The 13,741-nt window shown below is 39.5% G+C and overlaps 1 protein-coding gene across 1 annotated transcript in view; it reads left to right on the forward strand.

Annotated features, from left to right (window-relative positions):
* Nucleotides 1–13,741, forward strand: part of TARBP1 (TAR (HIV-1) RNA binding protein 1) — a 116,624-nt gene that overhangs the window by 43,563 nt on the left and 59,320 nt on the right. The window contains exons 10-13 of the mRNA XM_050951553.1: nt 3,641–3,779; nt 5,691–5,787; nt 6,017–6,192; nt 9,998–10,095. Coding sequence (XP_050807510.1) covers nt 3,641–3,779; nt 5,691–5,787; nt 6,017–6,192; nt 9,998–10,095 — 510 coding nt within the window. The remainder of the gene's footprint in view (nt 1–3,640; nt 3,780–5,690; nt 5,788–6,016; nt 6,193–9,997; nt 10,096–13,741) is intronic.

Consider the following 13,741-nt stretch of genomic DNA (forward strand, 5'->3'; position numbering starts at 1 on the left):
GATATTCCTCCCGGTTTTTTTCCCGAAACCTCACTCTTCAGGCAGGGAGCAGCAGCTCCACTCGCTTGATGTCCGTAGGGCTCTCGCGTTCTATGTGGAGAGGACCAAACCGTTCCGCAAATCCCCCCAACTTTTCGTGGCAGTAGCGGACCGCATGAAGGGGCTTCCTATCTCCTCGCAGAGGTTATCCTCATGGGTAACGTCCTGTATCAGGACCTGCTATGAGCTGGCCCATGTTCCTACGGGCCGTGTGACTGCGCATTCTACCAGGGCGCAGGCGTCGTCGCTGGCTTTCCTTGCCCGTGTGCCCATCCAGGAAATCTGTCGGGCAGCGACCTGGTCATCGGTCCACACCTTTGCTTCCCACTACGCCCTGGTCCAGCAGTCAAGAGAGGACGCGGCCTTCGGATCTGCAGTGCTCCAGGCTGCGACTTCTCACTCCGACCCCACCGCCTAGGTATGGCGTGGGATTCACCTAACTGGAATGGATGTGAGCAATCACTCGAAGAAGAAAAGACGGTTACTCACCTTTGTAACTATTGTTCTTCGAGATGTGTTGCTCACATCCATTCCACACCCGCCCTTCTTCCCCACTGTCGGAGTAGTCGGCAAGAAGGAACTGAGGAGCGGGTGGGCCGGCAGGGGTATATATCGAGCGCCATGGCGGCGCCACTCCAGGGGGCGACCTGCCGGCCCACTGGAGTTGCTAGGGTAAAAAGTTTCCGACGAACGTGCACGCGCGGCGCGCACACCTAACTGGAATGGATGTGAGGAACACATCTCGAAGAACAACAGTTACAAAGGTGAGTAACCGTCTTTTCCTCCCACATTTTTCAGAAAAGCTGCTGCAAAGTGACTGTTACGAAAGTATTTTACAGTTTCAACAACATTAGCCTTTATTTCTGGAACACTGAAGTCTTTTGCTAGGAAGTGCAGCAGATGAGCACTGCAACTGTATGTTGTTAGCTTGGGACTCTCTTCTAAATCATTTCTTCTCATCTTGGATACATTTGTTATAGCTTTTACTGCTACTTGTTAATAAGTATTCTGCTGTGTGCGCATTTCCTGATGTATCGATCGTTTCTGTAAGGAAGACTTTCCCTTCTTCTGTTGTCACACAGGCACATACAACAGGATCATTGTGGACATTGCTCCACCCATCAAGACTCAGGTTAACAATTTCACCTTGTAGACCTTTTTCACACTGCTGAATTTCTTTTTCATACACTTTATCCAGCAATTTTCCTGCAACATCTGCTCTGTTGCATGGACTGTATCCTGGTCTTAATGACTGAACCTTGTTAATGAAGTGTGGGTTCTCAATCATATGGAAAGGGGAGTTTGTTCCATAAACAAACTGGGCAATTTTTTCATCTATTACTTCTTTTTGTAAACTGATGGCTATCACAAACGTATCTGTGGTTGTTTCTGGATGATGGAGATATTTTTTTCTTTTTGCTACAGGTGATATACTGTGGCTATGTGACATACATGATGTGACTGAAACACTATAATTGGCAGATAACTTTGAAACTATAGAAAATGATGGTGATCTTGAAGGTAAATAGTCTTCAGAATCCTGTATGTTGAGGATGGGATTCTCCTAAACCAAATAAGTCAATGCAGTTATTTAATTATTATTACCATACTGCTCATTTAGTTTTACTCATTGCATTCACTGACACTCAGTACTACTTTAAAGGTGAAATTGTAAAAGGAAGATCTGCCTATTTCAGCTATTTATTTTTTATCACAACTGCATTTAAAGTGATAGTACCATAGAGCAACAACTACATTTTTTGCTCAAACCTGAGAATTCAAGAATAGTCCAGAAGAAAGACAGGCAGTCCTTAAGAAAGAAGTATGAAATAAAAAAGTTTACCAACCTGAAGATCCTGCATGTTCAGACATGTTCCTTTCTTCATCATCATCATCGCAGCTTCCTCCTGAGAAGGAACACTTCTCATGATGTTGTTTCATTTGGGCAAGCAGGCCTTGCATTTCTTTGTTGCGCTCTTTTCCTTTTGCATGCATGCCTGTCTTACCCACAGGTAGAGGAACTTCATTAAAATATTCCCAAACTGGGTCTCTTTTACCGCTGTTGCCATCAAAGCTTTTCTCTTCTAGTGAGAGATTGCTTTGGTAGATCTCAAATCAATAAGGCTACACCCAGAAAGACCTCCAGACTTCTGGAATATGATGCTCAAACAGTTTCACTTTTGTTTCTACTGCCTGTCCCTCCCTTCTCACATTTATCTCCAGACTTCTTTTCCTTGTCTGGATCTATTCCACCCCCAGCAATCTTCTGTTCATTGAACTTTTTGAAACTTTGCACTTTTAGAGAGAGATAAGGGATTGATTGTGTACACAAATTTGCAGAGGGACAACAGAGTTGTCTGTTATTTCTCACCTCTATATATTATTTATTTATTTTATTTTAATTTAATTTTTATTTTAAAACATTTTTGCCATTAACAAGCGTGTTATTTCTGGAGACGCAAATCCACAGTTTGAGACCTGCAAAACTGAGCATCTCTGATGGTATCTTCTAGACTGAGAACTGAGTCACATTGGGTTAGATATTAACCTAAATAATCTATACAGAAGCCCCTGGAACTCCATAAGATTGGGTCCCTAATCCATGAACTAACGGAACTCAATTACAAAACTTTTCTTAAACATTACATGAATATACTGTCTCATACTATAGCATTAGACTTTATCATTCCTATTCCATGATGAGATACATTTAGCTCAAAGATATCTTAATTAAAAACTATCTTTAGATAGGTTTTTTCCTTCAAAAAACATTTTATCAAAAAAATCCGATTTTTAAATTAAAAAAATCAGATTTTTTGTGTGTGTGTGTATGTGTGTGTGTATATATATATTTTAAATCACTGATTTTTATCCACCCTGCTTAGTGGATATAGTATTTGTTTGCTGGATTAATAAACTGTTTTGTCTTATCTTTAAATTTGCCTTCTCTTCAGAATGATTATCTGCTGTATGTGTCTTTCCTTTTTCATAGTTTTGGAAGTATTTTCTGAGGCAGTGGGTATCTGGGAGCCTCTTAAAGGGCCAGTATTTGGGTGCCAAAAAATTGCTTGAGAATTGCCTCTGATTTTCGTGTGTGTGGCAAAACCCAGCATTTACAAGAATAACAGAACTCCATTACCAAAGAAGACAAATTTGCATGTAAGATTAATATTTGCTTTCCATTGTGAATTTTAACTCTCAAAATACACGTATATCACAACCTTTTAAGGGGTATATTCAGCTACGGAATTAGAAATTTAAGTGAAAAAACATGGAAGAAGTAATCTTTGGACTTCAGAACATTCTGGCTGATAAACCTACATGCGATGGTACAGCAGGTTAATGAAGTAATGACTATGCTCAGCATCTGTTCTACTCTTGTTCTGAGTATCAAAAGCTTAAACAAGCACAACATTTTTTTTTAAATACTACAGGTTTCTTCTTCTTTTTTCTACATATGTATCAAAAGTGTATTAATACATTCACCAACACACACACTTCTAGAGAATTTAAGTATATCGGGTTGTGTCGGATTATTTATTTTCTTCTATATAACCTAAGTTGGCAGAAGTGTTTAAATAGTAACATTTATTTCATTTAGCTTTGCGATTGGCTGTATACTCATGACAGATGCTTCAGAAAGTCCATAAACTGCCATGTTGAGCATCAAGAAAGATCTTCATTAAGTGTATATGTACATACTCTTGTGGAAGATTACCTTAAGGCACCTGCATCCACAAGTAAGTTCAGTTAACCTTTATGAATTAATAGCTCCTAAATGCAAAAATTAGAGTTAGTGATATAACAAGCTTAGTGTCTTAAAGTCAAATTTGTAAAATTAAAGATTTTTATACAATGTTAACTTTGTTACATTGCACAGTCCTATCTAGTTCATGGTATTGTTAATGCTTAATAAAAAAGTATTTGCATTTAAGAAAGAAAACAGGAATAGAAAATACAATATTGCAGAAAAAATTTAAACTTTTGGAATTAGCTGAATTGAGTGCTTGATTTGCAACTTCAGTGTTGCATTAGCACTAGTAGTTTTGCACATTTAATTTCCTTCTTTACTTTTTTCCCAGTCTCCATTTAGGAAAGGAAAAAAATATGGAGTTATTGAGGTTGCACAGTTTACAAAATCCATAGCTTGCACTAACAGAATTTATAAATTACATACTCTGAACTAACGTATTTGTGGAGATACAAATGTGTTGTGTTGTACTTTTAGTTTGGAGCTGAACAGCTTTCTGCACATGCTTGCAGGCAATTAGGATTTTTGAGGTTAGTATTTACCTTGTTCAGCAGATGAATTTGTAAATTCTTATAACACAAGAAGTATGCAGTTTAATAAATGCATTCATATCATGAGCACAAAGCTAAATTCTGAACAGAATTTTCTACTTTTGCCTCACAGCCACATTTCAAATATTCATAATTGTTTTTAAGAATTTTCTTTCAAACATATCTATTTATGGAGCTTTGATTTTTGTATAGCACTTATCACAGTAGTAGTAGTACAAATTTAGGAAAACACAGTGCTTGAAGAAGTTTATAATACAAAGTGTGACTTTTCAATAGTCAGTGATTTTTTAGTTATCCCATTAGAGTATACCAGAAAATGGGGTCATGGTTTGATTTTGCTGAATATCATCAGAAAAGTTGTGGTATCAATAGAAAATAATGTACCAAAACCTGTTTTTCTTATGATCAGAGATGTTGCAAACTCTTTCTTTCATTTATCATTAATTAGGCTAAAATTGTTGCCAAATTCATTTGGAAATTTTGAAGGTTTACTCTTCCCTAAAAATTAATTTGGCAGAACTTCCTTGCTCCTGAAATATATGTTCAGGCCATTGCTTTGGAGTTACAGGTCAGCTAACTGAAAAAACAGCTTTTATAGAATAGGTTCCTGTTATTTTACTTGAATTGCAGCTCAGTTTATAAGCAGCTTGATGAGAAAATTATGCCTTCAGGTATGGTACTACTTTTGCATTGGAATATGAAAGCCTGTCTCGCTTTCTGAATTCTCAGGGCTATAAGTCCAAAATTCTTTCTAAAATGACAGCTCTTAGACAGTTTTTATAGCAAATAATTGGTGTAAGATTGGTGTATATGTTTTGTTTGTTTGTGTAAGTGATCAATTGGGAGGAAAACTTCAGTTTAACTTCATGCTTTTTTCTCTTTTGACAGTGGGTTTCGTGCTGTATGAAACTTCTGGCTGGTAGAAACACAGGCTGGGATTTTCAAAGGAGTCTAAGTAGGTTGAATTTCAGGGAGATTCACCCAATTCCCTTAAGCTCCTTTGAGAATCCCAGCCTCCTTTTAAAAAGTACTTAAAAAAAAAAGTTTATCAGAATTTACTGATAAAGAACCTAACATGTAGCCTAAAATGTATTTTATCCAAAAGGCTGGTAGATGCCCTCTTATGTAGTAGGTAGAGGATGAAAATGAACCAGGTTTAATTAAATTTATATACAAGAGTCCAAAGTGTTCGTTATTAATATTTATTCTGATATTTTGTACATTTGAATTAATGAATCATTTATTTATCACTGCCAGCTGTTAATTGGATTGGAAACCTACATTAACAGTTAAAATTACCATTCTGAGATTTTTTTTAAAATATGGAAATTTAAATTCTCTTTAATCAGGAGAAAACTGCTTTATGCCTGACTGGTTTGAAGCTAAGCTTATTTCTACAATGATTCTGCTGGCTGCAGATGTGGAAGAGATGAAGAATAAACACAGGCAAGTATGAATCGCATCAAATTTTTCTTTTGGACCTGTTCCAAAGCCCACTGAAGCCAGTGGAAAGATTCCAGTTGACGTCAGTGGGCTTTGGGTCATCCTGTAGTCAATTGACTTAAACTTGTCTTGTAAAATTTCCAAAAGTGCCTAAATGACTTTGATTTTCAAGTGACTTAAACACTTAAGAAAAGTTCACAGAATATTTGTTTTTAATTTTTGTTTTGTGCAGCAAACAAAGGAACACTGAAAGGGTTGAATTAAAGTCTTTCTTGCACCCTCTTCTGGATGTCTTGTTGAAACTTGGCACTAATGCTTACATACCAACACTGAAAACCGATAAAAGTCTACAGCTACTCTTGAAGCTATTACAGACCTGTTTGTTAAAACAGTACAGTCCACAAGATGGTTAGTGATCTCTTTAATATATTGCATCCTATATAATTTATAATCAAACTAAACTTGTGGATATTTACTATGGTAAAGGGATTATTATTAAGTAATGTCAGTTCATAAGTAATGTTCATAAAAAAGTTTATGATCAGGGGCATGCCCTCCAAATCAGAAACTATGGGCCCAATCCTACAGAAGCCCTTCTGGACTATCCCACCATTGCTTGTGAGTTGAGGATGTAGAATGCTTCCAAGATTGGACCCACAGGTATTTAGAACCTGGCTAACATGAACATATTATAAATAACTATGAGCCCATTCTTTGGGAGTTGAGCCTGTAGAGTTCTAGCAGTCCGAGGAATCTCCCAGGAGGCTGCTTTCATCTTACAGGATTGAACTCCAAACTTCTTTTCTCCTTTTAAATGCTTTGGTATCAAGACATGTAAGAAAAGAAAAGCCACTTTTTAGGTATGACCTGCTGTGTTTTCATGCTTCTCTGCTGCAGAGTAAAGCCAAGTAATAAACTTAATTGCCAGAGCTATGAACTGACCTATTTGCTGATCATTCATGAACAGGGAAATACAGTAACTGTACAAGTTGTCTTGGCATGTTTACCATTTAAAAAAAAGGGAGGGGGATGCAATGTATGGAAAACTGATACAAACATGTTCTGTTTTCAAACTTGTACAGTGATGTTACTAACAGTGGTGAATGCTTTGTTTAAAAGTACAAAAATGTACTTGATGTTCCTTTCAAAATGTGGTTGTGGTCAGAAAGGTGACTGTATTATTGGCATTTTCTTACTCAACAGATCTGCTCCCTGTGTTTGAGTCTGCAGACTTTAGTGTTGAAAAATGACTTTTTACTAATTTATTATTCCTGATAATGTTTGAGGTCCAAGAGAACTATGGGAGAGTTAGCTGGATTTTGTTCTGGGTTGTGGTTTATCAAAAGAATTCCTAAGTTCCATTTGCAGAATTGTTATTACAGATAAAGAATGAACCAAACAGCATGCAAGGAGGAGTTATGGTGTAATAATAGTAATAATTTGATGTAGGAACTAAATTACAATGTTGAACTTTGTGAACAAACTAGAGATGTGCAGTCCTATAAAAGCAGTCAGCTGAGCCATTTTCAGCCATGTTAATAAATAGAGAACATTGATAATAAGCACAATATAGTTTTGGAACATGTCCATATTGTTTCTGGCATTTGGCAGTTTTCCATTTAATTAAACTTGTTTTCAAAAATTTAAATATCAGAGCAAGATTTGGCTGTTAAATCTCCAGGAAGGGTACTAGGCTTTCCTCTGAGCTTGCTCTTTGGTGTAATTCTAAGGTGACACAGAAAACCTTGAAGAAATCCTCAAAGGTACTCTTTGAGAATCTCTCTGGGAATTCAACCTGTGCTTCATAGATGTTTATTTCATAGCAGGTCTAATCAGATAGACTCCACTTTAATGTTTTGTTATCCTCCCTGTGTTCTGTTAACTCATATGTTGGTGCAAAAAGGGCATGCAGAGGCTTTCAGTACCATCTCCGTATTGATGTATTATCCGTCTGACTTTCAGTGCCACCGTGGTTTCCCTTGATATATAGATTGAGATATGTAGGTGGTGAAGTACATTTTGCCACATTTACCCACTACAGCCCTTACAAAGTAACATACCTATGTCATTTTCTATGATTAAGTGCCATGCAAATGTATTGTGAGGCACTATATTTTGTTTTTGTTTTATCATAGCATTCCCTAAGTAACAAATGCTATTTTCCATTGTAATCGTGTGCACTCATTTGCTTATAACTTTCTGAAAATAACTTTAGGCTGAAATCTTCCATGCTTGATATTTACCTAAAGATGAATTACTTTAGAAAGCTTCAAGGAATGCTCTTTTAGCTGTTGTGTATGCAGATGTGTTTTAGAAAAAAAACCACAACTTTTTCCCAGGTCCATTACATTAGTGGCTGAATTTGGAAACTGAGCATTCTAAATGTCCTCACTGAGGAGTAAGCTCATGTCAAAGTTGGGGAAAAAATGGGCTGGGAATTTAATAATATGAACATTTGAAAACAGTCCAGCTCTTTATCTTTCATCTTTGCAAACTTCACTAAACTTTGATCACTCACAAGAAGGAATATAACCCACTTCACACTGCAGCATGTGGCTCTGCAATGCTATGAAAGTACAAAGGAGTTTAAATACCCTTATTTTAATCATTAAAAAGAGCAGATACAATGCTAGATAGAAACAAAGAGCAGGTCGATAGTTAGAACATGTCATTTTCACATAGTTGCTTTTCTGACTAGCACCCCACTTTAACTAGCTGTGCGTAAAAATGAAATAGATCTATCTTTGTGTCTATTGAGAGACATTGAGCCAGAGTGCAAGCTTACACCTATCACAGAGTGTGGTGCAGCAAGGAAAGAGTTCTGATTCTGAAGGGGAAAGAGTTCCTTTCTCAGTTTCCTTTGTTTTTGTTCTAACGGAGAAAGTATCTGCTACTGGCTATCGTAGTAACAAATTTTTCTCCCTCTGTGCCAATTCAGCTGTGCTAACTGGCATATTGTGGGAACAGAGCCAGTGGCTGTCTTCATTCCCACCCTTTCTCTATCCATTCCCTGGTTACCTTTGCGGAGGTAAAGGAGGGCTAGTGTCAGTGATGCCTGCTCTTGTCCCCGTTGCATACTCTGGTGTTCCAGGTAGCCCAGTCCCTTACTTTCCTGCATCGATGTGTTGGGCAAGTGACAGTCTTGCCCATGATGATCTCTTCTGATGTGCAAAAAAAAATGTTTTATTTGTGTAGAGGCTTAATATTGAAAATTTCAGTATCAGTAGTGAGTATTTCACCATGTTATGAAACTGTGAAAATTGAGTTTGAATGGAACATGTTTTGCAGCCTTAACTTAAATTGTTGATTCAAGACTCAGAAACTTTTGTAGTAAAGGTCAAACAACCACACATGCATAATTTGGGCATTAGAATACCATAATCATAGAATATCAGGGTTGGAAGGGACCTCAGGAGGTCATCTAGTCCAGCCCCCTGCTCAAAGCAGGGCCAGTCCCCAGACAGATTTTTGCCCCAGATCCCTAAATGGCCCCCTCCAGGATTGAACTCACAACCCTTGGTTTAGCAGGCTATCCCTCCCCTCATATATGTAATATAATGTACTATAATAAATTTTGAGAGTCGTTCTAATTAATTTAGGCCCTGATCCAGCAAAGCATTTGAGTATGTGCTTTAACTTTAAGCACTTGCATAATCTCATTGACTTTGAGATCTCTCTGGCGTTTATTCAATCAAATTGATTTCTGAAAAACATAGAAAGCAAACCAGTGAACTACAGGCCATTAAATTGGACCTACCAGTTTATGAGATTTGATCTGGAACTCTGAATGCCCTCTAGATCTATTAACACTTGAGAAGATTTGAGGGATTCTTAACATCAAGTTTTTATAAATTTTTAAGCAGCAGAGCTTTGCGTATGTCCTTTAAAATAGAATGCCTGAATCTAAAAAGACAATCATAAACATTTCTTGAAAACCCTGATATTCTGTGCACCATTTTATAGCCCTCTAGCCAATCAGGTGCAGATCCCCTCAAAAAGAGAAGTAGAACCCACTGGAATAATATAGTATACAATAAAATGAAGAGCAGTCATTTATACTGAGTGATCAGAAGCTTAAGAGAACTGTAAATGCTTATTCCTGTATAGCTTGGCATTGTATGGTAACCTGATTTAATCAACTTTGTATATCATGTATCTCTAAGACAAAAAAGTACATTGTTTTAATAGTGCATTTGTTTTGTTTTCTGTATAGATGTGGTGTTAAGTTTTCTCTCTAATTCTGTTATGACTGCTGCAGAAAGTATACTGGAATTTATCCTCAGAAGACTCACTACAAGTGAGTTGAATACTGTAAGTATTTACTGTAGATGCTTGAAAGACTCACTAATTCTTGTTTTTTCAGTGCAGTTCTGATTGTTAATCTATTGTGCATAGAATTGGCAATATTTTTACATGTTTCCAAATGAAATATTTCAACACCCAGAACATTGTCTTGCATGGAAATACTTTAAACTCTTCTTATGGTTTTTGATAAAAGCCTGCTGAGACAGAGATCTGAAGTTTCTTCTAGTAAAGGGAATTCATCAAAGATTCAGTTTACCTTAGCCAGTAAACTGACTTGAAATTTGGCACAGTGGAAAAAAAAAATTGGAGATATACCAATCTCCTAGAACTGGAAGGGACCTTGAAAGGTCATTGAGTCCAGCCAACTGCCTTCACTAGCAGGACCAATTTTTGCCCCAGATCCCTAAGTGGCCCCCTCAGGGATTGAACTCACAACCCTGGGTTTAGCAGGCAAATGCTCAAACCACTGAGGTATCCCTCTCCCTAGTGGAAACACTTCACTATATTAGTTGTCACTGCTCTGGTCTAAAGAAATCCTATAGCAGAGATACTGAACTGCTGGTTTTGAGAGAAAGTTATGTGGTGATTTGTTTTTATAGTACTAGTCAAAATTTTATTTTCCCTCTCCCTCTTTACTGTATTCAGTTAATGGCTAGTTAAAATGTAAACAGTTTTTCATGTTGTGGTTTCACTGAGAGTCCTAAAATGAAAGCCGAGAGGTGCTGGTGGTATTTGACTTCTTGAAAAATAGCTAATAACTAGTTTACTCCTGGGGGAATTCTGCGCTACTGCAGAATGCAGAATTCCCTATTTTCTCCACAGACTTTCTGGCTGCCACCAAGGGCTGCTGGAGCGCCCAGTCTTGCAGGGCTGGAGGCTGCATACTCTTTGATCCTCATTCTCCCAGGACGGGAGAGGGCTTGGGAGACCCAGCTGGCTCTAGCAAAGTGGGAGGAAGGGCAGGGGGGGTCACACTACACCATGTCCCTGAGCGGGACAGTATAGAAGCAGAGTGGAGTAAAGGCTCTGGCGGGGCTGGTGTCTGGGCTGGGGGCTGCCCTTCAGCTTAGCTCTGGGGGGAAAGGAGGGACTGAGGGATGCCCTGCGGCTGGGCTGGGGGGGGAGTGGGGGCTGGTGTATGGGGGATGCCCCGTGGCTGGGCTCTGTATGGGGGCGCTAGTGTCTAGGCTAGAGGGGTGTCACATGCAGTTGGGCTCTGTGTGTGTGTGTGGGGGGGAGGAGCTGGTGTCTAGGCCAGGGGATGCCCCGTGGCTTGGCTCTGGGGGGAAGCCCCATAGCTGGGCTCTGGGGGATGGGAGTGCAGATGTCTTGGCTCTGGGAGCCCCACACAGCCCCCTCAATAGCCCCCCAACTGGAACTGGGTTGTTGTAGGGGTTTCTTAAACTGTCTACTCCTGGGGGATTCTTTTTTGTTGTTGTCTGTATTGTTGACATACTTGTTGACAGGTATTTTTAAATAAATTACCAAAATTATTGAAAATGGAGTGATTATATTGTGTTGTTTTGACAACTAAAATATGCAGAATTTTAAAATATTGTGTGCCAACAGTAATAAACGGTTCATGGGAGAAAGAGTAGAATGAGACATGGTGATGAGAAGAAAGGTAGTATTCCTGAAGGATGTGGGTTTTCAGGAGGAGAGAGGGGGACTTGGCAGACAGAGGAGGACTGTTCAAAGTATACAAGGCAGTATAACAGAAAGTACAAAGGCAGAAGGTGAGGAAAGAGAGAAAGCAAAAAGATAAGTGGGTTGGGAGAATTGTGGGGAGTTGAGTGACAATAGAAGTGTAGAAGGAAATGAGATCAAAGATTTAAAGGCCTTGAAGATGAGTACAAGGAGATGAGCACTGTGACAAGGGGAAGCTGACTTCAGCAGATGCAATTTGGATAGATTAGATGGGGAGACGTGAGAATATGAAAGACAGAAATAAGGTTACTGTAAACAAGATAAGAGAAAAGAGAACATGGGCAAGAGTTTTAGCAGTAGTTAGTGGCTGCTCAGAGGGTAAAGGGAGAAATGCTACTGTGAATCTGGACCTTTAGTGTCTAAGTCCCAGGTTCAATTCCCCATTCTGTGCCAGAGCAGGAGAAAGGATTTGAGCAGAGGTTTCCAACACCTCTCAAAAGAGTGCTCTAACCCTGGAGCTCTGGGATAGTTTGATATGGGGCTCCCTCAGTCTGTCCTGTTGAAGCTGTTCCACTGTATGTAACTAATGAATGAATCATTGGACCCTGGGTCTCCCAACTCCCAGGAGGGTACCCTAAGTATCAGACTACAGTCTCATTCTTTCTCTCTCTGGCTATGTGACTCTTTAAGTATTTATCCTTTGTGGAACAGCCTCAACAGGAGAGACTGAGAGAACCCTGCATGAGAATATCCTATAGCTCAGTGGTTACTGCACTCATCTGAGCAGTGGGTGACCCAGTTCAAATCCTTTCTCCCCCGCTGCTTCAGGGGGGAATTGAATCTGGGTCTCCCTCATCCCAGGTTAGTACTCTAATCAGTGAGCTAAAAGTTATAAGGTGGGTATCACCTCCGGCCATTTTGTGTGGAGTTAGGCCCTGCCTAGCTCTTTCTCACAAGAAACACCTTTAGGTACTTATGCCACCTGACTCCATGAGAGGGATTCCCAGCTATAAATCACTAGCAGTGATGAGGACTTCCCTACAGCCTGGTCTCAGCACTTACCTCTCTGAGAGGAGTGGGATTTAGCACACATTCTTCTCATCGCTATCTACTATTGCTAATTTAGACGCTTCCTTGCCTAATTTGTTTGATTTTGTAAATCTCATTCTAAGTTGCCTATTTCCCCCCATTTGTTGTATAGGGAGCCAAGGTGCTTAACTCAGGTTTTGTGATTTTCTAGGTACCTAAAGTGACGGTGTCACAACGCCCAGGTTCCTTTGTGAATCTAGGCTAACCTGGCCAGTGTAGACTCCAAAGAAGGAAGTTGTATGGGAAGGAGGAAGGGACAGGAAGTGACTGACAGGGAGGGAGGGAGAAGTTCATAGCCACTTCTAACACTTGGGGGAATGCAAAAAGATGGTCCTTGTAAGAGGAATGTAGCAACAGAGGTTGAGGCGTCAGAAAAGAGCTGCGTTTCAGCAAGAGTGAAGAAGTGGAGGGTAGCAGGAAAATAGAGGTTATGAATCAGGGTGAGTTTTTCAGCAGTGGAGTGGGAGTTTTGAGAGGGAACATAATCAAAGAGGGAACGTGGAGTATGGAAATAAAACTGATAAGGAAAGAGTCCAAGAGAAGTTCATGATAGAGGATGGGATGAAGAGGGGACCTGGACTGAGACAAAGACTAAGGTTGAAATGAGAAGAGGATTTGTGAAAGTGAGAAAAGGAACATAAGAATGGCCGTACTGGGTCAGACTGGTGGTCCATCGAGCCCAGTATTCTGTCTCTAACAGTACCAAAGCTTATGGGGCAGTGTACAGAACAGAGCAGTTGGAGTGATCTGCCCCTGATCCATCCCCTGCTGGCTTTTTCCATACTCTTGATCCTCTTCGTTGCCCTCCTCTGAACCTTGTCCAGTTCCACTATATCCTTTTTGAGATGAGGTGACCAGAATTGGACACGGTGTTCAAGGTGTGGGTGCACCCTGGATTATATAGTGGCATTATGGT

The sequence above is a fragment of the Gopherus flavomarginatus genome, chromosome 4, assembly GCF_025201925.1.
Source record: "Gopherus flavomarginatus isolate rGopFla2 chromosome 4, rGopFla2.mat.asm, whole genome shotgun sequence".
NCBI classification, from domain to species: domain Eukaryota; kingdom Metazoa; phylum Chordata; order Testudines; family Testudinidae; genus Gopherus; species Gopherus flavomarginatus.